The sequence below is a fragment of the Peromyscus eremicus genome, chromosome 9, assembly GCF_949786415.1.
Source record: "Peromyscus eremicus chromosome 9, PerEre_H2_v1, whole genome shotgun sequence".
Classification (NCBI taxonomy): Eukaryota; Metazoa; Chordata; class Mammalia; order Rodentia; family Cricetidae; genus Peromyscus; species Peromyscus eremicus.
Genome location: NC_081425.1, coordinates 87,889,322 through 87,915,644, shown reverse-complemented (window position 1 = coordinate 87,915,644; position 26,323 = coordinate 87,889,322). Strand labels below are relative to the sequence as shown.

Here is a 26,323-nt window from a genome sequence, read left to right as displayed (position 1 = left end):
GGTACATGTGACCTAACCCTCTTTCTAGCATCCCACACTCGCTATCACAGGATGCTCGCACATGCTGCCACATCAGCCTGGAAAGCCTTTCCCATCATGCTTTAGGTTTCAATGGTGTCATGTGAAGATTCATTTTATTTGGTCTGGCTTATTTAACCTGGGTAAACATTTTTATTTAACTCAGCAAGAGAATTAACAGGGTGAGGATGAGAATCTTATTTTAAGGACCGCCAAGGAACATGAACACATAAATAATACCTATGTATGTTTGTATGCATATATAAAAACATACATACATATATAATCATGGAAGATGCTACAGAGAAAGGAAGGCTGGATTAAGTTCAAACTTGCATATAAAACATGTGAGTGTCATATGGGACATTAAAACTAACCTTTGAGACTATGCCTGAAGAGTTATTTTGCTGTGTGTCAATGTTTTGTAAGCTGATAGCCTGAATGTGCAGAGTCTGGAGCCAAACCAAAAGCAAATAATGAGTCAAACAAAGTTGGTCTTAGTGTTTCCTGTGGCTGTGATAACACCCCGACAATGGCACCTTAAAACGAAGACGCATTTATTTGGCTACCAGTTCTAAGCTACAGGCCATTACTGTGGGGGAACTCAAGGTGGCAGGTACTTGAAGCAACTGGTCATGTTATATCCACAGTCAGAAGCAGAGGACAGTGAATTAGGGCATACGTGCGGTGCTCAGCTTGATTTCTTCACTCTTACGTAGCTCAGAATTCCCCCACCTAGGGAATGGTGCCACCCACAGTGTGCAGGTCTTCCCATCTCCATGAACATGATCAAGATACTCTCCCACAGGCATACCCATAGGCTAGTCTCATCTAGGACTCTCATTGAGACCTTCTTCCCAGGCGATTCTAGAAGTTGACAGTGCCAACCACCATGGTTGCCTTCCCTGTAAGCTGGTTCACACTGTAGATGACTAAAGCTTTGCATTGGTTTCTAGCTTTGGGTAGTTTTCTAAGAGGCCTTATTTCCGGAGTGCCCGGTATAGTACCTGGCACAAAGTGGGATCCAGGGACTGTTTCTTGTGGGGAGGGAGAGAAGGCTGAACCCATGGGTGTTGATGGCTAGAGTGTAAGTCCAGGAAAAGCCTTCCCCGAGGAAGTGCAGACACAGCTATCACATGGGCGGATTTGGGGTCAGGGCTGAATGTGTGCAGAAGGGCATGTGGGAATCCAGCAATGGAATGGGGTTATCAAGCAGGAAGTGGGGCTTAAGAGTGAGGGGGAGCTCAGTGGTTAGGGCAAAGGGCAGGAAGGAAAGGAGCTGTTATTTCTGGCGTTGCCTACACATTGCTCTGTCGTGTGAGCGGGTCTCCGGGGTTATCTCCCCCTCGCTGTCCTCTTTCCAGCATCCTCCCTCCCCCTGGCATCCCAGAGCAGGACTGTGGAGTCAGCCAAATGTACTTGGGATTCAGTGAGCTGAGGGCTCTTAGCAAGGTACAAGCCCTCTCTCAGCCCTGGTTTCCTTATCTATAAAGCTGGGGCTTGGTCTAAGCAAACACTAAAGCCCCAGGGGCTTTTTTGAAGGCACCATCAGCTGTAAAGGTTCTTTCCACTCTGTACTGTGTCTCTCCAACAATAACCAAAGACATCCTTAGACCCAGCAGCAATCTTCAGCTCTGGTTCCTTAGCTGCCTGCAGCCTGCCCCCTAGTCCACCCAATTCCGCTTTCCATCTGTTCTGCCCATTGGACTCCTCTTGCACCCCAGCTTTCTCTTTCTTCCCTGGATCCTTTGCTATAAGTCCCCCCAACCCCCAGTTAACCCAGCTGGAGTCACGGAGAGTGATGAGCTCGGACGGTACACCAGGGAGAAGAAACTGGCCAGGGCACAAACACACTGTGTTCTGATAGTCAGTTTCCCGCAGGAAACTGGATCGATTATCTACTGAGTCTGACCCCGAGTGGTCCCATCTTCTCAGCCACTAAGGTGCCACCGTCCCTGGCCCAGACCTGCCGGGGTTTTCTGGAAGGAAGTAGCAGATGGGACTCTGGATGTGGTTTGTAAAGTGTGGGGTCTAGTGGTCATGAGGACAGTCTCTTTAGCTGGTGATGGGAGACTCCGGGCCTTGTGGATGCTTGGAGAGCCCATGGCCTACATCCTTTGGGGTAGCTGGTGTTTCAGCATCCACAGTGGGGTTTGTAGAGGACATTCAAGTGTACCAGAAAACAACAATGGCAGCAAGAGCAGCAGCAGCACAACCCCCAAAGCCAAATGTGACTCTTTACTGTCAGCTCTTGGGTGAGGAAATCAAGTCGTTGAATTTTCAATTCCTATTTTTTTTTACTTGATTTTTTAAAACTCACATTGTGTGTGTGTGTGTGTGTAGATCAGAGGACAGCTTTTGAAAATCACTTCTTTCTTTGTTACCATGTATGTCCTAGGGCCTCAGGTTGTCAGGGTTGGCAGGAAGTGTCTTTATCCACTTATCTGTCTTGCCAGTTCTCAATTCCAATTCTTGAAAGGGACTGGGGCGTATCTCAGCACCACTGTATACACACTGCCTACTATGTATAAGGCCCTGGGTTTGATCCCCAGCAACACAAAATGGGACCGGGAACACTGGGGATCTGAAGATGGTGTTTGAGACTGACCGCTGAGCCCCTGCAGAGGGGCGAGGCTCCTCTACTGCTTTTCTGATGCTGGCCACCAGAGGGCACTGTGCACCCACGTTCAGTGTGGCTTTCTTCGAGTCCTCGTGGTGCCTTCCTCCCTCCAGCCCTCAGCCCTGGAAAAGATTTACTTTCAGCTGTTTCTAATGGAACATTGTGTTCTCCAGGAGGGCTCTTCCCTTTAGAAGTGCAGTGATTGTGTTATTATGATAACGCCCGGGTCTGCCCAGAAAAGTCTCCAAGGGAGTGCATTCTCCAATGTTCTTTCTTAGAGCACAAGGCTCAGAGGGGAGTGTGGTCAGATGTGTGTGTGCTCTTACACGAACAATGATTAATTAACACAGGGCTCCAGAAGACCTACCAAACCTCATACCTCTACTGTTCAGGACCTGCCCCCACCCCTCTTTAGTACAGAAGTGTAAAGGGCAGTTACAGTAACTACAGAATTCATGTGTCCTGGGGTTCTGGAACAGTGTTAGGATGTTCAGGGCACTGTGCTTCCCAAGGGCACATTTTAATACCATCTAGTGGATTATCCCCCCGCCCTCACCGCCGTCCTACCAGTGATTTTAATGGGTAATATCTATTGTGTCTCATGCATGCTGGGTGTTATTTCAGGTGCTTAAAAAGCTTTTCAAAAAAAGTTACATTCATGGGGAGGAGTGGCCGGGCATGACCACAGTGCATGTATGGAGGTCAGGGGACAACTTGCAGAAGTTAGTTCTCCCCTTCTAACATGTGGGTCCTGGGGATCTGTCCTGGCTGGTTTTGTGTGTCAACTTGACACAAGCTAGAGTCCTCAGAGATGAAGGAGCCTCAGTTGAGGAAATACTTCCATAAGATCCAGCTGTAAAGCATTTTCTCAATTATTGATCAATGGGGTGGGCGGGCGGGGGGGGGGGCATCCCATGGTAGGTGTAGCCAAATTTCTAAGCGGTCTTATTAAATCAAAAACACAGCCAAATATAGAGGTGAAAAGCCTTAGAGAACTAACCACACCATAGCTTCCAAAGAGAGCTACTTCCTGTCTGCCCGCGCCTTTATTTCCTTGCTGTTCTGCCCTCTCATTGGCTCTTAGTTCCGCTACCTCACTTCCTCGTCACTGCCTGTCTGTACAGACCTCCAGGTCTCTATGGTTGGTACTGGGATTAGGGGTGTGTGTCACCACCTTGGTTGTTCCCAGTTGTATCCTTGAACACACAGAGACCCTCCCTGCCAAGTGATCGGGATTAAGGGCGTGTGCTACCCCTGCCTGAGTTGTGTTAATGGCTTGCTATTTCCTCTGCTTTCCAGGCAAACTTTATTTATTAACATACAAATAAAATATCACCACAGGTGGGTAGTGCCATCCCTGGGCTGGTGGTCCTGGGTTCTAGAAGAAAGCTGCTGTGCAAGCCATATGAAGCAAGCTAGTAAGTAGCACCCTCCCATAGCCTCGGCATTAGCTCCTGCCTCCGGATTCCTGCCCTGTTTGAGTTCCTGTCCTGATTTCCTTTGGTGATGAACTGTGATGTGGAAGTGTAAGCCCAATAATAAGCCCTTTCCTCCCCAACTTGCTTTTTGGTCATGGTGTTTCATCGCAGCAATAGAAACCCTGACTAAGATGGGATCAAGCCTTGGTCGTCTGGCATAGCAACAGACACCTTTACCCATGGAGCCATCTTGCCAGTCCACTCCATGGTTCTTATAAGCATAAGTTTACTAGCCCTTGGAAAATCCCAGGCTATGACATACTTGCTATAAGCATTCTTTCTCCTCTGGTGAGGAACAATCTAGACCCTCAATGACGTTGCCTACTCCTGCCTATCACACGAGCTCTGCTGCTGAAGAAGAGAAACTTCTGCAGGATGGTGGCCCTCAGCTAAGGATGTGCCCCGGGGTACCATCTGCAGCCCCTTCTCCACCAGCTCCTTCCCTCATACCTACGTGGCAGCCAGGTACGTCCCGGGTCAAACACTGTCTTCCCGTTCTCCTCTTCCATCAAGCTTGCTTTGCCTGCAGCTCAGTGGAGCGCTGGGTCTGTCAGGGGAGTCTGGGCTTGGCTCTTTGGCCCTCCGATACACACTTCTTATTCTCTGTGCTCCAGCTCCTTTACCTGCTGATGGTGGGCAGGGGGGACGGTGGTGCTCACCAAGGTGCCTGGAGTTGCAACCTCAATTACCTGGTGTATGTCTTAATCACATCCGTTATCCAACTCCCACATGGACCCCCATCTTATGTCCCTCCCAACTTCATGTCCTCCTTTTCTATCTATCTATCTATCTATCTATCTATCTATCTATCTATCTATCTATCTATCTATCTATCTATTCCACTGAGTTCCAGTTGCCACTACCATAAGCACCTGGGTATTGGATCATCCACGGGGGCATGGGAAACCTGTCAGTGGCTCCTAAAGAAAAGTGACTCTCACTCCCCCAGCAATGAACCGCCAATAGCTCCCGAGCTAGGGCTGGGGTCTTGGGAGCCCCACCCTTCTCCCTGCTGGAATTTTTGATGGGCTGTATCTTGTGCAGGGTCCCATGAGTGCAGTCATGTCATAAGAGTGACAGCCTCGTCATGTCCAGAAGATAGCATTTCACAGTGCTCCTCCCTGATGTCCTTTCTGCCCTCTCTTCAGCACTGGTCCTTGAGCTTTTGGTGTGGCGGGGTGTGTGTGTGTGTGTGTGTGTGTGTGTGTGTGTGTGTGTGTGATGATAAAGATGTCCCGTACATGGCTCAGGACTCACGGCCACTTATTTTCAGCCCTTTCCACACTGATGCCTCTCTGCAGTAAGCTCTCTCCACTGGGACAACTTTCTCTGACCAAGGTTGGGAACAGCACCAGGCTAGGGATATAAACACAGATGTTTAGAAGGTAGTTTCACAACCTGGACAGTTAGAAAAACAACATCTGTAGGTACCTGAAGTGTCTTCAACGTCACCTGGGTCACCTTGAGGATTCGGTGCCTGTCATTATTTGTTATCTTTAAGATTATGATTTCCGCTACCATTTTATTTTCCTTTCGTTTTCTTCTACCATCCTCTTGGGGGTGCAGCCTCTCTACTACCCCGACTCCTTCTCTACTACGCTGTCCTTCCTGTCCCCTGCCACCTATGTGTCGCCCCGACACTGCCCGCCTGCCAGGTTGTCGGTTCTCTCCATAGACAGAACAGTCAGGCCTGGCTCAGTCTTTATCACGAGCTTCCCGTCGGGGGCCTGGCCTTGGCCCAGCTCCTCTTGACAACGTTTCTGCCCATTTGTTGGCCTCTCCCTAACTGTCAACCCCAAGGCTGTGGCCCAGATCACACTGTCACATGGAGGCTTGCCTCTGCCACCTAGCCAAGTCTGGAGTTCACTTTGGTCTCAGCTACAAATCGCGGTTCCCAACGGTTTGCTGGACCGTTTGGCCTCCACCCCTGGGGACCTTAGACTTTATAAGTGACACACCGAGGCCCAGACCCCTTCCCAGGTTTCCAAATCCTCTGGGAGAGCTGGGGTGTTGACAGCCATTTTGCAAATGAGCTGCTCCGTAGGAGGCTGAGTGGGGAGGGGCCTGCAGGGTCTCAGTGGTCCTGATTACAGACCAGCCAGGAAGATGGCCTTGAACTCCTGCTTCATCTTGCTATCCCTAGTTAGAAGTGGGCTCCAGAAGCTGGTGCCTAAGTCACTGGGGAGTAGAAGGCAGTCGGTCTACTGTGACTTTCTGTGACCCTGCCCCAGAAGGACAAGGTTTGCTTTACGGAGGCGAGTAGAGAATAGTGAACCTCTGGTATACCCAGCAGCCAGGACCAATCTGTGAACCTCTGGTATGCTCAGCAGCCAGGACCAATCTGTGAACCTCTGGTATACCCAGCAGCCAGGACCAACCTGTAAACCTCTGGTATACCCAGCAGCCAGGACCAATCTGAGTGCGTTCTGCTGCATGAAGGGAGCCAGTCAAATGTGGAAGGCTGGGCACTGTGGAATTCCATGTATGTGACATTCTGGAAAAATCACAATTACAGAAAGAGGGAACATCAACAGTTGCCAGGAACTGGACTGAGGAGGGGGCTTCCTGGGAGGGCAGTGTGGCGGTTCCATTGTGGTGGCAGGCATGTACCTACAAGCTCTATCAGCATTCTCATACTTACACCCCAAGAGTGAATTTTACTGCTCGCAGCAGCGTATTTTAGAAAGCAAGTTAAGGGCTGGGCTGTGGCTCAGTTGGTGGAGCACTTGCCTAGCATGCCCACAGCCCTGGCTTCTGTCTCCAGCTCTGCATAAAAAGTGGGCGTGTCTGAGCACACCCATAGCCCTGCGGGAGGATCAAAGATTTAAAGCCATCCTTGGCTGCAGCGTGAGTTTGAGGTCAGCCTAGGCGACACGAGACCCTGCCTCTTAAGAAACAAAACAAAACACAAAGCCAAAATAACTAACTAGACAAATAGAAATAAAATAAAAAGCAAATTAAGCTAGATGTTCCGTTTCACATCTACAGTCCTAGCACTTAGGAGCTGATGTACAGGATTACCAGGGGTCACGGCCATCCTGAGCTACGGAGTAAGACCCTGTCTCATAGATTAATTAATGAAATGAAATTTCAGTCCAGGCTTCCAGCGAGGAAAAAAGAAATGCTGATGTCACGTGCCAGCACGTTAGGCTTAGCTCCAGTTTCACGGAGGTGGAAACTGAGGCTGGGGAAACTCGGTCCTGGGGTGATGTCACTTCCTCTACCGCCTCTCGCTCCTCTGGGTCCTGGTGCTGGCTTCAACATCTGGGGTTCACCAGCCAGAGCGCCAAGGTCACCACGCTTTCACAGGGGTCGCCTGAGACCATCGGAAAACACAGATATTTACATTACGATTCTTGACAGTAGCAACATTATGAAGTAGCAACAAAAGTGGTTTTATGGTTGGGAGGTCACCACAAAGTGAGGAATTGTATTAAAGGATCGCAACCTCAGGAAGGTTGAGAACCACTGCCACAGAGGATGGTAGAAAGGGTCCCTCAGCTGCGGTGCCATAGCACGTCGGGACTGGCCCGCATGGGGAACTGGGGGTGTACGAGGCAGAGGTGCCGGGGCAGAGGAAGGAAGAGAGAGCCTCCGAGCGGGGAGCTGCAGCCCGCCCTCTCAGCTAGGCGGTTGGGGTTGGGGATGCAGGCTCTCTCAAGTGGTTGAGTTTAGCTTTAGGGTACTGGGAGCCTCTGCATGTGAAGGCAGTGCAGAGCCCAGGCTGGCGTCTGCTGGTCTTCACCCGCACTTCCTGACCTGTTTCTAGAGTTTGGAAGGTGCTGGAAACACACAGCACACGTGTGTGGAGGTGCAGATAGGTGCCTGTCTGTCCTTCCCTTTTAGACTCAAAGGCCCTGGTTCAGTCTGTTAGTAAGTTGCCTTTAGCAGAGCCTGAGGCAAATGTAATTTTGAGATACTTGATGGCTGATGCTTCCTTGAGCTTGCCTTGGGGGAACAAGTAACTTCAGGGGCTCGTCTCCATCCTGTTCCCCGAACAAAGCCTTCCCAGGGACCTTAGCTAGCCCAGCAGCATGCTAGTGGCGTCCCCAGCACCAAGTCCCCATGACCTCCCTTGACCAAGAGCAGGAGTGTGTATGGCCCGCTCACACCAGCCAGCCCCGTGGGAGATGCCAGGCAAACAGATGTGTGCGAGGTGAGTGTGGTTTCAACACAGGAGGTCCTCAGACTGTTCTTAGAGCTGCTGGTCACCGGAGACCCAGGCACTGTGTCCCTCCTCGGAACCCTGCTTGCTCTTCTGTCTTTACCATGCCGCTGGCTCTGAGTTCGGCTGCCCACTCATATGCCTAGCCAAGGTGACAGGGACCCAGCAAAGGGCAGCAGATGCAAGGGTACTGCTGGCCAGCCACTTGCAGATGGCTTGTGCTATCCAGGCTGCCTCACCACGCTTCCTCAAGCTTATGTCTAAGTGGGGTATGGTGGTACTTGCCTGACGAAGTGGAAGAAAAGGTCAGAAGTTCAAGGGCAGCTGCAGTATATAGTAAGTTTGAGGGTAGCATGGGATACTTGTCTCAAACAAACAAACAGACAGACAGACAGACAAACAAACAAACACAAAAACCAGGGCTAGAGAGGTGAGCACAGTGGTTGAGAGCATTGCTGCCCTTCCCACGTGGCTCACAGGAGTCTAACTCCAGTTCTAGTGGATCTCATGCCCTCTTCTGGCCTCCATGGGCATTGCATGTGTGTGGTGCCCATTAGATGCATTCAGGCAAAATGCCCATACACATTAAATAAATAAAAATAAATGTAAATAAATGATAGTGCATATCCACTCTCATTTAAAACCATGTGTTCATTTGGAGGAGCTCTTCGGCCTTCTTATTTTCCTTTGGAAGATTTCTCAAGCCAGGGCTGAGAAAAAAAACTAACAACCTCTCTCTCTGTCTCTTCTCTCTCTCTCTCAAAAAAAAAAAAAAAATATATATATATACACACACACACACACACACACACACATTGTACGTGTGTGTGTGTGTGTGTGTGTGTGTGTGTGTGTGTAAGTGTAACAGTTTGGGTTTTGGGGATCTGGAGGGTGTACTAATGTTCCTCAGGCTAACAGCAGGTGTGTGTAATGGGGCAGGGGCAGGGGAAGAAAAGCCATTAAGTGGCCACCAAGCACTCTGGAGGGATGGCCCCACTGCCCAAGGCCAGCTGCCCTCTGCTTCTTGTGTTTTGAGATTGAGCTCACCTTAAGAGCCAGGCTGATCCAAAACACTATTATTTCCTGTATAGGCCCCTGGCATTTCAAAGTTTGTAAAAGTCTGGGTGGAGGAGTGTGTCCATTTAGTTATAGTTGGCAGTTGAAAATGAATTTCAAAAAACACATTAATAGTTGTTCTGGAAAATGCGCAAGGGATTAAAAAAATTCTACTACCATCAATACTTCAATATTTGTCTTAAATTAAAAAAACAACGTAACCTGAGTTGGAAGCAGCCGGTGACCACCCCATCAACACCTGCCAAGGGAGCAGGGATAGCTGAACAGAGCGGCCCCTTCAAGGGTCCGAACCTGTCACCACAACCACATCATTCTTCTCAGTGCTTAGTACGCCAGCCTCTGAAGGTGGTACAGACTGCCTTGTTCACCCAGTGTCCTTCCAGCTCTCACACAGTTTGAAGTTTTGTATCAATACTTGAAAATGGACACCATTTTACTAAATTGCCAAATTAAAGCTCAGGGTTCTGGATCCTGCTGAAATACAAGCTAGTTTTTGGTTTTGGTGACCACCTGGGAATGCACTGAGAAGTAGGTATGGCTTTGCTACATCTACAAGGCTGTGGCCCTTGCATACACCTGCCTGTGTGGTGTGCTGTGTGGCTTCATTAACATGACTGTCTGGTGACAGGACTTGAACACCTCGACCCCCAGATTTCATGCTCCAAAGACCAAGATAACTCACCGAGGAAGCTTTGCCCTGGCTCACCTCTCAAGGTGCTTGTTAGTGTACTATCATTGAGACAGCACAGCATGTAGGGAAACAGCTGTGTGGATGTTAGCACGTTTATAAGATGCTGGATGTTCCCGGTCTCATCTTACCAGACCCACACCATTGTATCTCCTGTTAAATGGGGAGGCATGGTGGGAATCACTCTTGGGGACTGTGCTGTTGGGATTTACTGGTTCTTTCTGTTCATCAGGTGTCTTCAGGGACAAACATCTACCTGCCTGGTGGAAGGCCAGGGGTTGAATGAGTAACCTCAGAGCTAGGAAAACCACACATCCACAGGCAGCCAGCCAAAGGTTGGGTTGGATTTCCAGGGCGAGGCTGTGAGTGGACAAGAGCCCTCAGTGAAGCTGATTGGACTCAGAGCCTGCCAAGGTTGTGTTTCCCTCTTCTGTGATCTGCCAGGACACTGGACCTCAACCTTCCTAATGCTGCCGCCCTTTAACACGGTTCTCGTGTCGTGGTGACCCCCCAAGCATACAATTATTTTCATTGCTACTTCATAACTGTAATTTTGCTACTGTTATGAATCATAATGTAAATATCCATGTTTTCCAATAGTCTTAGGCGACACCCAAGAGGTCGCGACCCACAGGTTGAGAACCGCTGCTCTAGCGTCACATGGGAGGAACGATCTGGGTTGCTGTTATGTCTGTGATCATGTTGTCACAGAGGTTATCATAAGGTTAAGCCTCTAGGTCATTTTTGTGCTTTTGGAAAATGCTCTTTAAATTGCTACCAGACGACATGTGGAAATGTTAAGAGAGTTTATACAGTCAAAACTCTGAGGCCTACCGCCCACCCTCACTATTACCTCTATGAGAGTAAATGTAATAGCTTATTTGGATTTCTGTTTTACTGCTTACTAAGGAAGGTGGGCAGTGTTTGCTAGTTAGTGGGTTGGGTTTCTTCTGTGAGCTACATATGACCAAAACATTTCAGCTTCAAACAAACAAACAAACAAACAAACAAACGAAAAACTAGTGTCTTATGATTGCAGAATTAATGTATATGAATCATAAAGTTTCAGATCCAGGGAATTTATAACAGGGAGTATGAGTTAGGAGATGTGTAGCATGGTAACTGTGGGGCTAGTCTTCACCCTGAGAAGTCGCTACTGTGGGATTAGCTTTTTAAGAATTTTTAAGAAAAATGTTATTGTTTCTCCTTTGACCTTAAGGGCTTCTGAAAGCTCATTCGTGGCTCTAGTATCCTAAAAGATGGTTTTTTTTTTTTTTGGTTTTTCGAGACAGGGTTTCTCTGTGTAGCTTTGCGCCTTTCCTGGAACTCGCTTTGGAGACCAGGCTGGCCTCGAACTCACAGAGATCCGCCTGGCTCTGCCTCCCGAGTGCTGGGATTAAAGGCGTGCGCCACCACCGCCCGGCTAAAAGATGTTTTGTTTAGTGGTATTTTTGACTAGGAAAAGCAATAGTTTTGTTTTTGACATGGCTATCTGAACTAGGGATGTGCCTGTAAATCCCAAGAGGTTTAGGCATGAAGGTCCTTTGGATATGAGGGCAGACTGGGCTATTCAGTGAGATGTGGTTTTTTTTTTTTTTTTTTTTTTTTAACATCTATTCATGGGACTCTACAAGATCTGGGGTCCCTCACTGAAACCTTCATGTCTCCCCGTGCTCAGCTGTCATGACCTCTGTCCTCTTGCAGATCTGTGCTCTCTCTGCTGACAGGAACACGGTCCTTTTCCACGGTCAGGCTGGGGCGTGGGAGGGGGTATCAGCTACCTTCTCTGCAGATCTCTCTTCTCTATATGGTCTTCCCACGAACCCCACCTGCCCGTCAGCCTGGACCAGATACAGCCAGGGAACTGGGAAGCTCCCAGTCGGTTCACCATCTTATAAAAGTGTGAGCAAGTGGGGGGGGGGGCAGGGGGCCAGTGGGGAGCAGGTGAGGATGAGCTTGCAAGTGCTGACTGCATCCCTGCATCAAGCTGTGTCCCAGAGGGGATGGGAGGAGCATCTGCCTGGGTGACAAGGGCAGGTTGCCATGGAGGCAACTGTAGTAACCCTGATGCAAGCATTGACTCTGTTCTCCCAACTGGAAGATGGTGAGGTGCCCAGGAGAATGGCCTTGCCTGATGCATTCAGACAGGCTGTGTTTGGTTAGAAATGTTTGGTGAGTGACACATGATTAATATATTCTGGTAGATTAAGTGGCCAGGAAAAAAAAATCTCATGCAACTTGGTCGAGCTCAGATGCCTGAAATGGGGCTGCCTGATCGTGGGCATTTCAAAGTCTTACCCCAGTACCTACCTGTCCACTGTTATCACCCTTCACCATAGGGTCCTGTGAAGATCTAGGGAGGTGATTAGCATATAAAGAACATCACTGGGGTTGGGGAGATGGCTCAGTGGATAAAGACTGTGCTGTGCAAGCATGAGCATCCATCTAAAAGCTGGGAGTAGTGGGTGGTGTATGCCTGTAGCCCCAGGAAGAGGGAGAGGCAGCAATAGGTGGGTACCCAGAACTCCCTGGTCAGCTAACCTGAGTTCCAGGGTTAGTGCTAGAACCCGAAGTGTTAGAGGAAGACGTCCTGGTGTCAACCTCTGGCCACACCACACAAATAGTATTAATGCCATAAAAATGCTATTATTTTCCAACTCATACCTTTTCTCCTTTTATACCCTCTCCACCTCTCCGGCTGTCTGAGAGGTTGACCAGGCCTCAGGGATGGGCTGCTGTTTGCCACAGTGCCTACATGGCCTCACGGTTCCTGTGGCGTCCCTCCCCTCTACGTGTGCTCTAGCAAGCCTGCCTCAGGCCGGGCTTCACCCCTGTATTTCACAGTTTGGGAATAAACATGTTTTTATGTGTGGCCCCAGTCACTGCCAAGAATAGCATTTATGGAGCTTCTAATTACCCTGGAGGCTGCGGTGGGTCTCTATCAGAGTCAATAAACTACTTCACGTAATGCTAGCTAATTTGAGAATTTGTGGTGTCTTAGCTGCTTGGAGCAAGAGAGCGTTCATTAGAAACGCCCATTCTAAGAACTCAGTTTTAGGATTTTGGTTTTAGACAGGCCGGGCCACCTACCTGCTGATTTATTAGCTGCTGATCAACATAGTATTGATTAAAATATGAAGATTTTCTTCTGCTCCCCCCTCGCTGGACAAAATCCAAATAAGAACAAAGACTCCTTACAGGTGGTACATAGGAGCTAGGAAAGGGTTCAGGTCCTTAGCAACATGTTCAGAGTTAGAGCCTTGAACATATCTCCTTTTTTTTTTTGTTTATGATTTTGATATAGTTGGACAGGTTTGCCTTTTCCCTCTTACTATTTTTATACAAAGATCAGAAAGATAATTTGAGTTCATAGTGATTTTAAGATTTATTTTTTTATAGTTAGGTGTGTGTGTGTGTAAGCGTGCGTGTGCACACTTGTACTTGCTTGCTTGCTTGCTCACAGAGGCCAAATGAGGGCATCAGCCCCCTTGGAGCTGGAGTTACAGGCAGATATGAGCCGTCTGACAAATTTAAGTCTTTAAATGCTCTTAACTGCTGAGCGATTAAAAAGAAAAAAAACCTTTCTAAGAATTGCTTGTTCTAAATTCCTTTAAAATATTCCGAAAATCAGCCATGGAAGTTTTTAAGGACTGGGAATGCAGGTCAGGGGTGGAACACTTGCCTAGAATGCATGAGGCCCTGACTTCATCTGCAGCCCTGGTAGGAAAAAAGGGAATGGCTGGGCCTGGTGGTACATGTCTGTAACCTCAGTTCTCAGGACCTGGCTAAGGCAGGGTACGTGCGTGCATTTCAGGCAAACCTGAGATCCTGTCTCCTGTTAAAAAAAAAAAATTAGCCGGGCGGTGGTGGCGCACGCCTTTAATCCCAGCACTCGGGAGGCAGAGCCAGGTGGATCTCTGTGAGTTCGAGGCCAACCTGGGCTACCAAGTGAGTTCCAGGAAAGGCGCAAAGCTACACAGAGAAACCCTGTCTCGAAAAACCAAAAAAAAAAATAAAATAAAATAAAAAAAATTAAAAACTATACTTTAAATAAACTGTGATGTGCACTCAGAAAAGTTCATCAGTCTTTATGACGATGTCATTGTGTTATGCAGTCTAGCCGTGAGCTACCGACCCCAAGCGATACTGCCTCAGCTCCCGAAGTGGCTGGAGCTGCATGTGCCTGCCGGGAAACACACTATCGTGGAGCTTCATTTGCAGATGTGGGGAAATCTGTAGGACTGATACCTTTTATTGTTATCATTATTGCCTGCATGTTCATGTGTGTGTGTTTGTGTGTCCACCCACCTCTCCCCCTTCCCAGTGCTGGGGTTACAGAAGCATGCTTCCATGCATAGGTGCAGGTGCTGTGAACTTAGGTCCTCACACTGACACAGCAGGCACTTTGCAAATTGGGCCATCTCCCAGTCCCTCCTTGGTTTTCTCTGTGTGTGTGTGTGTGTGTGTGTGTGTGTGTGTGTGTGTGTGTATGTGTATGTGCATGAATGTGGGTGCATTTGTCTACACATGCACATACACACTCAAGTGTGTGTGTGTGTATGCATGTGTGTATGTGTAAGTGCATGAGTGTGTGTTTGTGTACATGTGCACATGCACACTCGTGTGTGTGTGTGTGTGTGTGTGTGTGTATGTTTACCTTTCAATTGTGTACCTTGGGTGTTAACTTCTGTGGGAACTTGCCAGGGCCCCTTCTGAAGATGGTCTCTTCTCTTAGAGATTGTCCATTGCTGATACTTTAAGTATTATGTAGTCCTATTCTTCAGTGTTTCAAAATGTTTTTATTTTACATGTATGCTTGAGTGCCTGCATGTATGTATGCACACTATGTGTGTGCCTGGTGCAGAAGAGGTCCAGACGAGGGTTTTGGATCCCCTAGAACTGGAGTCACAGGCAGTTGTGAGTCACCGTGGGAGTGCTGGGAACCAAACCCAGCTCCTCTGCCAGGCAGCAAGTGCTCTTGACTAACCACTGAACCTTCCCAATAGCCGCTCTCGGGATTATTTTCTGTGCCACTAGAGTCCTTTTCAGAAGTTCTTGCCTGTGCTTTTATCTTGAAGTCTCGGGGCCAGCAAAGGGGCTCAGCAGGTGAAGGGGTTTGCTGCAAAGCCCTGGGACTTAGTTCAGTCCTCAACCCACAGAGAGTGGGGAGAGAACCAACTCCAAGACTGCCCTCTGGCCTCCACATGTCTACTGTTATGCCACAGGCATAATACATACGTACATAAATATTATCTATTTTTAGATTATGTCTCTGTAACTGTGTGAGTTTATTTCTGGCTCTTCTAGTCCACTGTTCTGTTTTTGTGACAGCCCCATGCTCCTTTTGTCACGATGGCTCTATAGTATAACTTGAGGTTGGACGTTGTAAAACTTCCAGCACCATCGTATGTCTGCTAAGGTTGACCTTTTGGAGGTCATTGTGCTTCTGTGTGAACTTCAGGGTTTTTGTTTTTCTAGTTCGGTGAAGAATGCCATTGGGATTTGGGTGGAGATTGCAGTGAATCTGTAAATTGCTTTTGGTAATATTTTCACAACATTTATTCTTTTTGCAGTGGTTTTATTGTGTGTTTCTTTTGTGCACCTTGGAGTGAGAACTGCCCGAGTTCAAATCCCGGCTTTGCCTTCAGTTAGCTCTGTGCTTTGGGGCAAATCATTTAACCTGTTAAAGCCTTGGTTTCTTCATTTGTGAAGGAGGGATTAACAACTGTAGCTCCTCATAAAACTGTCTGGAAGACAGAATGAGTTAATGTTTAGTAGGCACTTAGGACAGTACCTGGCACACAGCGAGCACTCTCCGAATGTTGTTAAAAGGAAACCTTAACAACGGTCTCTAATAGAGCAACTGAGGAGTCCCATGTGTATAGGGTGAAGGCCAGTGCCGTCGAGGATGAGGTGCCCGTGACCAGATCCATGTTTTCCTCCCAAGAAGTGTGCTCTGGTGTCTTATTCCACACAGACTGGGGGTAGCTCTCGAGGGGACTCATGGGAAGGTAGTCTGAACACGGAGTCCTGGCTAGAAAAACACACACTCAGGAAAGAACTGGGGCTCCCCAGGCAGAACTTTAGGAAAACAGCAGCCTGCCTTTCCTTGCTTAAAGAGTAGAAAACTAACGGTTCTTCCCGGAGGGACGTGAAGCCGCGCCGCCGGGCTGTGACCTGCAAACTCAGGATGTGGATTTCCGGGGGAAGCAAGGAAACCTTTCACGCTGAGAGCATGCTGCAGTTCAGATGGATACGGTTGGAGGGATGGAGGGAGAGCCATCCCTTGGCTTCTAAAAGTGCCTTTTCCCTGTTGAAGACTGAAGACTGGGGGAAGTTAGGGAAGTCCACCCAAGGTCCCTGTGGACCTTTTCTTGACCCCAGGTCTTGGATCCTGCAGCATGCTTTCTCTCACCCCTGGCCTGTCTCTGTTGGCCTGACTTCATTCCAGGAAGGTTTGTCATGGCTGACCAACATGTGAAAATGTCAACAGCCACTCATGGGAATTCTAGAAATGTGGAGAAGGGTAAGAGTCTTGTCCTGTGTCATGATGGACAACGTCTTGGGAGTGTCCTGAGTTCATCACAGCTCTTTGTAGGTCTTTTTCTCTTGATGACCAGGGCAGGGACTATGCCAGGTCCTGGGAAGAAGAGAATTGTACAGGATCCAGCCCTCTTCAGAATCCTGGGAAGGGCCATGCTAGACCTGGGCCAATCATCTCTGCTCAGTCTCCCGTGGCTGCGTTCCCTCCAGTGCTGCCCATGTGGACAGTTCTGGAGTGAGAGGCTGGCTGCCAGTTGACTCCCTCCAGCCACAGAGTGTCCATGAGGGTCCACAAGGCTGGAGGAAGGCCCAGGGAATGGAAGCAGCTTAATGAGGCTGAGTCCTCAGGCTGGCTGGGGCTGTGGGCCAGAGACCCCGTGGCTCAGCTATGGGAGCCCCGTATGCATGTGCTGACCTCCTGCTGTGTGCTGTTTTTTGTTGTGTGTATCTTTCGAGGATGTTGAGAACAGGTTTGCCGAGGCTAGCACTGGACATCGTTTATTAAGCTACTACTGTGTGTGAGGTTCGGCAGTGACCCAGCATCTCCAAGCTTAACCCTGGACAGGACACTTTTAACATGCATCTTCTGTGTGTCAGGAACCAGGGACATAACACTTTAGCTCATCTAACTCTTCCATTCTTCTTTGCGGGTGTTTGGGGGCTGGGGGGGGGGAGCTGTTACTCTATCTTTTAGGTAGAGGAACTAGAGACCAGAGATGACAAGTCACCTATTGAGTGTCACATCACTAGGGAGAGCAGAGATGTCCCCAGCATCCGTGTCCCACTCCCTAGCCAAAGCTGCCTGTTTATGATATACCTCTCGGGAGGCAGGGGCCTTAGCTTGGCAGGTCTCCTTCGAGAGGCTCAACTGGGAAGAGCTGCTCTGAAGACACACACGTGACAGGAAGCGAAAGCAGAAGGAGCTAGTGAGTTAAACAGTTCAGGAGACAGTGTAGGTGTTGCTGGGAATCTCAGAGCAGAGGTGAGAGAGGAGGGCCAGGACAGGAGGAAGTGGAGCGGGCCAGCAGGTGTGGGAACTGTTAGCCCGGAGTGCTGGAGTAGATATGTGGTTCAGAAATGGGACTTGCGTAGCTGATTTCCCCCTCTTGCTGAGAACACTTCAGGCAAAGCCCTCTTCATCTATATTCAGGCTTGCTCTGCTGACTCCCGGTTATAGACAAGAGTTCCCTCATGTGTTCTAGTTGATGCAATTTCATTTACTTTATTGTCATGCAAAGGTTTTTTTCATCAGATTCACATTTTTATTCTGCCTGAAAACATTTTTATTTTACCTTCACTTAAAAAAAAAAAGTTTGGTGGGGCTGGTAAGATGTCTGAGCGGGTGAGGGCACTCGCTGCCAACGCTGAAGACCCATATGGCAAGAGAGAACTGATTCCCACAAGTTGTCCTCTGACCTCCAATTACATGCCATGACACACTGCACCCTCCACATACAATAACTAAATATAACAAAAAAGTAAAACCTAGAGCGTGTGTGGCCTTCATGGAGATACTGGGGTTCCTCAGCCTGTGTGTAATGAGGGAGAGTTCCTGTCTGAATCGAAGCCATGAACATTACATCATTTGATGGTGTCCATTTGGGAATTGTTTGTATGTTAGAAAGAAAGAGAGATGCTGGGCATTGGGTCTGACTTTTGGTTGCGTCCTGGTTTTGCTATAGATTTGATTTTCACAGGTGGAAGGTTGACTCCTCTGTGGGGCTGTGGGACTTTTCTCTTGGAGGCCAAGCAGTGGTTTGGGGTGAAAGCAGCCACTGAAGTCTCCGAAAGATCCCTCCACCTCGTACCCCTACCTGTCTGTCCAGCCGGCTTTCCTCTTGGGGAGGCAGAACTTCCTCTGCACATTGAATCACTGAGGAGTAACATTTGGTTTTTCTCTTCTAGACCCAAGCGGCCGAGGCAGAACAACTTCTCAATGTTTCCCTCTCCAAAAGCCTGGAATTTCAGAGGCGTAAGTGTCTGTCCTGGGTGACCCTGTCCCACTGGGAACAACACTCTGCTTGGTGGGGACCTGGTGTGCTGCTCTTTGCTCTCCTAACAAGCTTTGCCTGGGGATAGCACCTGTGTGTCCATTCGCGGGTGATATCACCTGCCCTGGACACAGAGCATGTGGCTGTAGGCGACTCTGGTGAAAATGTCAAGGTCTGTCAAGGGAGCGTCGTGCTGTGCTCCTGGAGCTGAGGAAAAGGGAATACGAAATCTGCCCGTCCGGTGATGATGATGTGGAGGCTCCAGCCTTCAGAGGAGCTTGCTTTCCAGAGGTTTAAGGCAACTCATGAAATGTTCTCAAGTACAAAACAGCAGACTCTCCCTGGCCTAGGATGGGTCAGGGAGTTCTTCCTCTTGGTGCCGTCATCGTCCTTGATGTGAATGTGATGATGACAGTTACAGTCCCTGGAGGACCCAAGGTACTCAGGTGGCTCTAGCGGTGACTTTTGGATCTGTAAGGACTGCTGTGAGCATTCCACCCCCAGGCCATTGCCTATAATGTTCCTCTGCCCAGCACTCACTCCTAAGCAGGCCCGTCCATTTCATCTATGATGCCTAACCTTCTCTGGACAGTTACGCAGCTGACTCACAACCCTCCTAGGTGGCCCTGCATGTCGTATTATTGTGTTCAGCTGGGCCCTTGCTGAAATAACTTGGAAGCCCCAAGTGGAAGGTGTACTGAGACCTCGTTTATTTTTGTTTACTGCTGTATCTCTAGGCCTGGCCTAATGCTTGGCTTGTCGAAGGAACGAATGACATCTGTCCCACTGAATTGTGCTTCAGGTCTTCAGTCAATACTATTCTGATTTGTTCCAACTGGTTCTAGTTACACTTTGAAACCACGGATAGAGCTCAGTTGTTTATTCAAACTGTGGAACGTGGCACTAGTTTTAAATATTTATTTATTCATCTCCCCATTTGTGGGTGTAGGTGTGGCACGTGCCAGGGTGCACATTGGGGGTCTGAGGACAGCTTGTGGGTGGGAGTCAGTCTCTCCTTCCACCATGTAGGTCCTGGGATTGAACACAGGTCATCAGGTTAGGTGACAACCATTGCCTTTACCCACCGAGCAGTCTTGCTGGCCCGTGATACTATTTTCGGTTGGGTTAGAGCACTTTTTACTTTTCACCGAGTACAAGGAGAATGGTACTGACTTCTGAGGTAGGTGTGTGACTGACTGAAGTAGGTCTTGTACCTGCTGCTCGTGTTTTTATGGATAAATCTCCATTTCCAAATTGTGTTCAGTGAATGATCATGACCATCAAGAGATTTAAAAAAGCTGTGGGGTGCAATAAATTTGGGACACACTGACTGTGCCATATGAAATATGTTCATCACTGCAGGACATGTCAGAGATGTGATGGGTTGATGTCTGGACACTCCATAAGGAGAATTGGAATTTGCAGCGTTTCCTAGAATTATTGACCGAAACTCTCTGTTGCCCACACAGTCTAGACACACTTTGGAAGTTGAACTCTGTTGTCGTCTTTGGACTATGAGAACCGGGATCTCTTGTGAATGAGGCAGTTTTTTTTTGAGGGCTATGTGTTCTTATCTATCCCTTCTGTAGTAGTGTCCTGCTCTTCAGCAGTGTTGTTAGCCAGGAGTGGCAGGCACATAGGGCAGAAGGCCACCCCGAATTGCCAAGGGATTTGGTTTTGGCACCCAAAGTCCCACATTTCAGAGAACCCTCCACCCCAGGCCAGCTGAGTTGATTACCCTGTCTATGATCTTGAGATGTCTCTATCTGGTCCCTCTTGGAATGGGTTTTTAGAGAGCCACATCTATAAATCGCAGAGGCAAGAGGCAGGAGTAATAGACCCTGTTTCAGAAAACTTCCGGCCGAGCGCTTGAGGATCATGCACAAGTCCCCAGGTCTGATCCTCCATGTTGCAAACTCAATAACTTGGTAAGACTTTCTCAACTTGTTAAACTGGCCTAAATGACCAAATTTCAACTGGTGCTTGGGCCAGTGGCAGTGTTTGTCTTGATTTGTTGTTCTTACTTCCGGCCCTCGGTTTCATGGAAAAGTCAGACAAACTGGCATCAAGATACACCAAAGGGAAAGGCTCTCTCTCTGCCCTGGAGGAGGATCCTCAGTGACATGTGGGGTAGAAGGGACCCGAGAGAGTGGAAACAATCTCATTCCCAGCAGGACTTGCTCTGTGTGCTATGAAAGCGGCCAGTGTGCCGGGAGGAAGACCTTTGCCTTTTGTGAGGTTATCTGGCGATGCAGATCTGAATGCAAAGTCAGTCTCTGGTCTGTTAGGCTGAGCTGTGCACAGGATGGGGTCCTAGAGCACAGCATTCCTAGAACATTTAGTTTCCTCCTTATTTAGAAAGGAAGGTTTTAGACACTATGTGCTAGCAAATTTTCTGTATTTGTATATGTGGTAGCAAAAGCCTTTGTACTGTAAGCATTTGTAATTCTGTTGTTCTTTAGCTTGTGAAGGAAGAGGATGCTGAGCATGCTCACCCAGGTCCTAGGCGGTTGTTATAAAGGAGGGCTGAGGTATAGAGACAGGGTGATGAGTAGTGTACTGGAAAGATGAAGGACCACATTGTTCTAGATTAGAGGTGAAGAGAGACGTGCCTGTGGGAAAGATCTGGGGGTTGAGAGTAGCTGAAGATCGGAGAGGAATATCACGATGTTTTCAAAGGCTTGACAGAGTGAATTGTACAGCAATATCGTTACCTTACTGAGAAGCTGCAGCGTTGGTGCGAGAAGCATCAGGCTTGTTGGTTTTTGTTTGTTTGTTTGTTTTTTAAACTGTATCAGTAGGAGTTTTGTCTGTGGGGAGGTACAGGACCGGCCAGTAATTCTGCACCTTGTCTGCTTATACAGTGGGTTAGCCCTGCCCCAGGTTGCCTTTGTTAGAAAGCACTTCACTGCTGCCCCACCTCCCTCCCCTCCCCAGTTCCCGCTCTTGGAACTAGGTGTGTCTCCAACCCCAGCAAGGGGTGGTGGTGTGCCCATCTTTCGCTAGACCCAGGGCGCTGCAAATGTATTCACAGACAGACACTGAGAGCATTGTTTGGCTGGCGGAGGCCTTGGTGGGGTTTTGGAAGCAAAGTAAAAGATAGATCAGAGCAAGAGGAAAGAGAAGGGCGTTGAGGAGGGACCCTGAAGGGTGTGTGGGTTCTCTGTGCACATTTGCTCCTCAGGATTTCTCTGTCACTGTCTCTCTCTCTCATACACAACAGAGAGAGAGAGAGAGAGAGAGAGAGAGAGAGAGAGAGAGACAGAGAGACAGAGAGACAGAGAGACAGAGACAGAGACAGAGACAGAGGAGAGAGAGAGTAAAAAAAAAGAGAGGCTGATAGACTGACTGGCAGGGAGCTCAGGAGAACTGTGCTGTTCTTCCTTGTCTCTGCCTTCCAAGGCTAGAATTAGAGGCGGGCTGGCACTCCACCTGGCATTTCTGTGGGATCCAAACCACAGTTGCTCAGCAAGTGCTGTAACCACCGAGTGGCTTCCCTGGTCTGTGGAACTGTGGCATTCTTGGGCTTGTCTGCAGATGAGCTGGGAAATGCTTCCCAGGGACCCGTTGTCCACAGAACGGTGCTGGAGGCCCTGGAGGTCCGCTAGACTGCAGGAGACACTTCAGACACTTTCTCAGCTGTTTTCCTAGTGCCCAGTCTTTACTTTGGAAGACATTAGGAGACTCTTGGGTTTAGAAGGACATACAATACAGCCTCAGCTCTCTCACTTTTAGCTGAAGGCCTAGGCAGGACTCTGGTTGCAGGTGATGAACTCAATGGAAGCTGTCTGAAGTGAGAAGGGAATCCATGGTCCTTATGACTGAGGTAAACCAAGGTGGATGGACTTCAGGCCTGGCTGTATACAGGAGTATGATCTTTCTCAGCTTTGTCCTTCTCCGAGTCTGTCTTGTCTTCCTACCTATGGACCATTTTTATTTTTAGAGGGCCAGGATGATCTGAACAGAGGAAACAGACATTTTTGTTTCCAGGGTCCACAGATGAAATCCTATTGCAGAACTCTGTTTGCCTCAGCCTGAACCACATGCCATATGATGGCTAGCCCCTGTGGTCATGAGGATGGTGTACTGTGATTGGACAGGGTTTGGTGAGGCAGGGCCCATGGATCAGAGGAATGCTGTTTCTTAAAGAGAATCCAGTTCCTGGACAGATAGGAAATAGCTGTGACCCCTCTAAGGGCCACTCCAAGTCAAGAATTCAGGACTGGAACATCTCCTCTTATGGCCTATGCCTGTGCCTTCACCCTATGGCCTTACTCTCCATTCTCCTAGTGACCCGAAGGAAACTGTCAAATCTTCCGTCTGCGACTCTCTGAAATTCACACTTCAGTGGAGGAGGAGTCGTCCCTGCTACTCCCACCTTACCAGGCCAGGTCACCACTGACTGCTGTGACCTTACTGTTCCTAAGCATCAAAAGAAGGCAGCAGGGCCTCCCTCACCAGTCACAGCCTCTGCCCACAGACTCACTTCTGTTTACTGAGCAATGGCTCCAGCTCCCACCATGGCATTCCCGCAGTGTGTGTGGACCCAAGCCCTCCCAATATCAGCTCCCACCAGGGCATTCCCGCAGTGTGTGTGGACCCAAGCCCTCCCAATATCAGCTCCCACCAGGGCATTCCCGCAGTGTGTGTGGACCCAAGCCCTCCCAATATCAGCTCCCACCAGGGCATTCCCGCAGTGTGTGTGGACCCAAGCCCTCCCAATATCAGCTCCCACCAGGGCATTCCCGCAGTGTGTGTGGACCCAAGCCCTCCCAATATCAAGGTCCTTGGATGCTCAAGTGTGTCTGTGTAGGAGAAGAAGTACATGTTCTCCTGTGCACAGTAAAGCGCCTGGGGATCTCTGTGCTACCTAAAGTATTGTAAATACTGTGGAAATATTCATTATACCTGCTGTTAGGGAATAATGACAAGAAAAGCAGTCTGTACTTGCTTAATCCAGGTGAAGTTCCTGCTTTACTTTTCAAGTATTTTTAAAATTTTTTTTTAAAGATTGATTGATTGATTGATTTTGTGTACAGTGTTCTGGCATGTATGCCTACACACTAGAAGAGGGCACCAAATCCCATTATAGATGGCTGTGAGCCACCATGTGGTTGCTGGGAATTGAACTCAGGGCCTCTGGAAGAGCAGCCAGTGTTCTTAGCCTCTGAGCCATCTCTCCAGCCCCTTAAAATTATTTTTAAAATATTATTTTATGTGTATGTGTGTGTGCCTGAGTGCATAACTATGTACCATGTGTGTACAATGCCCACAGAAGCCAGAAGGGGGCATCAGGTCCCCAGGAACTGGAGTTACAGATGGTTGTGAGCCACCAGGTGGTTGCTGGGAATAGAACTTAGACCTATGGAAGAAAAGTCAGTGCTCTTAACCACTAAGCCGGTTCTCCAGCCCTCAGTATTTCTGATCCGTGGTCAAATCTGTGGATTTTGATAGAACCGATGGATATTGAGAGCTGACTGATATTTTCACTTTAAAGACGAGGAAGGAGTTGAGGAGACGACTCAGTTGGTAAACGGCCTGTCCTGCAAGTCCAGAAACCTCAGTTTGGATCCTCACACCCACGTGAAAAGCCCGGGGTGATGGCATACAGATAGTCCAGCTACTGCAGAGGCTGACACAGGAAGATGACTTCAGCCTAGGACCTTGAGGCCGATGTAAGCAGCATATTGAGACCCCACAACAGACAAAAACCAATAAAGTAAAATACAGATGAAACAAGGCCAACAAATACTTCTGTTGTTAAAGTATATTCTTTTAAAAGTGCTAGAAATAAGAACATTCTATTTGAAAGCTTTTATCACTCGGAATCCCCTTTAATGTTTTATTTACTCAAAATTTATTTATTTATTTATTTATTTATTTTTGGTTTTTTGAGACAGGGTTTCTCTGTGTAGCTTTGCACCTTTCCTGGAACTCACTTGGTAGTCCAGGCTGGCCTTGAACTCACAGAGATCCGCCTGGCTCTGCCTCCTGAGTGCTGGGATTAAAGGCATGCGCCACCACCGCCCGGCTCAAATTTTATTTTTAAAGCTTTCATCTCCCTCTATGTATTAAGACGAGGCTGTTGTCTCTTTCTGTAATAACAATTGTAACGATGACAACAATGTCTCCGTTAGTCCCGGTGACGAGGGCCCGTGTCCACCCACCAGGCTTGGTAGAGCGTTCTCTGCATTGGACTACATCCCAAAACGATGCCATGACTGAGTGCTTGGAGTCTCATTTTCTCTTGACAGGTGTGCCGACCTTCTATCATGGAGTAGCAAGTTACCCTAACTTTGGTGACTTAAAAGTCATTCATTTGCTCAGTTCTGTAGGGCAGACGTGAGGGGCCCTTAGACTCGGTCTCTGCTTGGGGTTTCATGGTGCAGAAATTAGAATGTCAGACTGCATGTACCAGCAGCTGTCCAGGCTTCACTTCTCATTTCAGCTGCTCAAAGAATTCGGTTTCTCTGGGATGCCAGGCCTTGGCACCCATGGCTTGGCTGTTTTTAGTTCCTACAGGCTGCCTTCCACCTTCAGAGCCAACATCGGAGAGCCTCCTCATCAAATCTTCTCATGCTTCACCTCTTCCTGATAGCAGGAAAAGCCAGATTCCCTTCAAGGGCTCACCAGCTGAGGCGAGGCCACCCAGACAGTGCCCGTCCTAATGACCTGAAAGTCCACAGTAACCAACTCCTGCTTGAGGTGATATCCTGTGTTGAGGTCCTGCCTGCCTCCTGGGAAGGAGATCACAGGAGGCCTGTGTCCTGAAGATAGGCATTCTGGGGACAGTCTTAGATGTCTGCCTCTCTTGCCTGTGGCCACACATCGTAAGGTCATGCTTGGACTCCAGCTAACTTCACGCCACTCCAGTGACCCCCCACGTCTTGAGTGGCACTTTTGTGGAACATCTTTTCCATATGAAGTTATTTGCAAGTGGGAAAATATTTATACTATTTATCTCATACCAACTTTCCAGATATACAAGGCGTATATACTTTGGCCAAGGCGTAATGCAAATTGAAAAAACCCAGTAGAAGAAATTGTGAAGGGGTTGGAATAAGCAGTCCTAAAGAGGAAATACAGAGTAGCCAAACCATTCATTTTAACTGATACTTTAAAATAACAAAAGTAGTGGAAAAGGTAATAGTAGCGATAGTAACGTAGTACACTCATGGAAGTCTTACTGTGTGTAAGCATCACGTGCCCTAGCGGCCAGCTTAGTCCCCCTGTTCTCATCCCAGTGTTCAGATGGGGAGAATAAAGCCAGAACTATCACCAGAATTCCACAGTGATGAGACAGAGGGCCCAGTTTGCTTCAATTACATTTTGTTTATTTAATGTATGTGGTGGCACAGGAGGGGCACACGTGTGCCAGAGAGCGTGTGTGGATGTCAGAGGACAACTTTGTGGGATGCGGTTCTTTCCTTGCACCATGTGGGTCTGAAGGGTCAGACTCGGATAATCGGGCTTGGTGCCCAGTTCCTTTACCCACTGAGCCGAGCTGCTGGCCCTGGGTCCAGCTTTAAACAAGGCAGTTCGGCCTCAGAGCCTGTTCTCCCAGTAGAGTGGTTGTATGACAAGTGTAGGTGACGGGAAGTGTACAGTGTGAGTGTGTAGTATGCCATCCATAACTCAATGCATTTGTTTGGGACGAAGAGCCTACAGAAACCATCCATTATTGAAGGGAGATGGTAGGTGGGTAAATACCTAGTCTGGGAAACGGTCCCTCTTGATTGACCG

General features: G+C 48.5%; 1 protein-coding gene across 1 annotated transcript in view; it reads left to right on the top strand.

Moving 5' to 3' along the window:
• Positions 1 to 26,323, top strand: part of Arhgef3 (Rho guanine nucleotide exchange factor 3) — a 285,032-nt gene that overhangs the window by 71,058 nt on the left and 187,651 nt on the right. Inside the window, exon 3 of the mRNA XM_059273978.1 lies at positions 18,495 to 18,561. Coding sequence (XP_059129961.1) covers positions 18,495 to 18,561 — 67 coding nt within the window. The remainder of the gene's footprint in view (positions 1 to 18,494; positions 18,562 to 26,323) is intronic.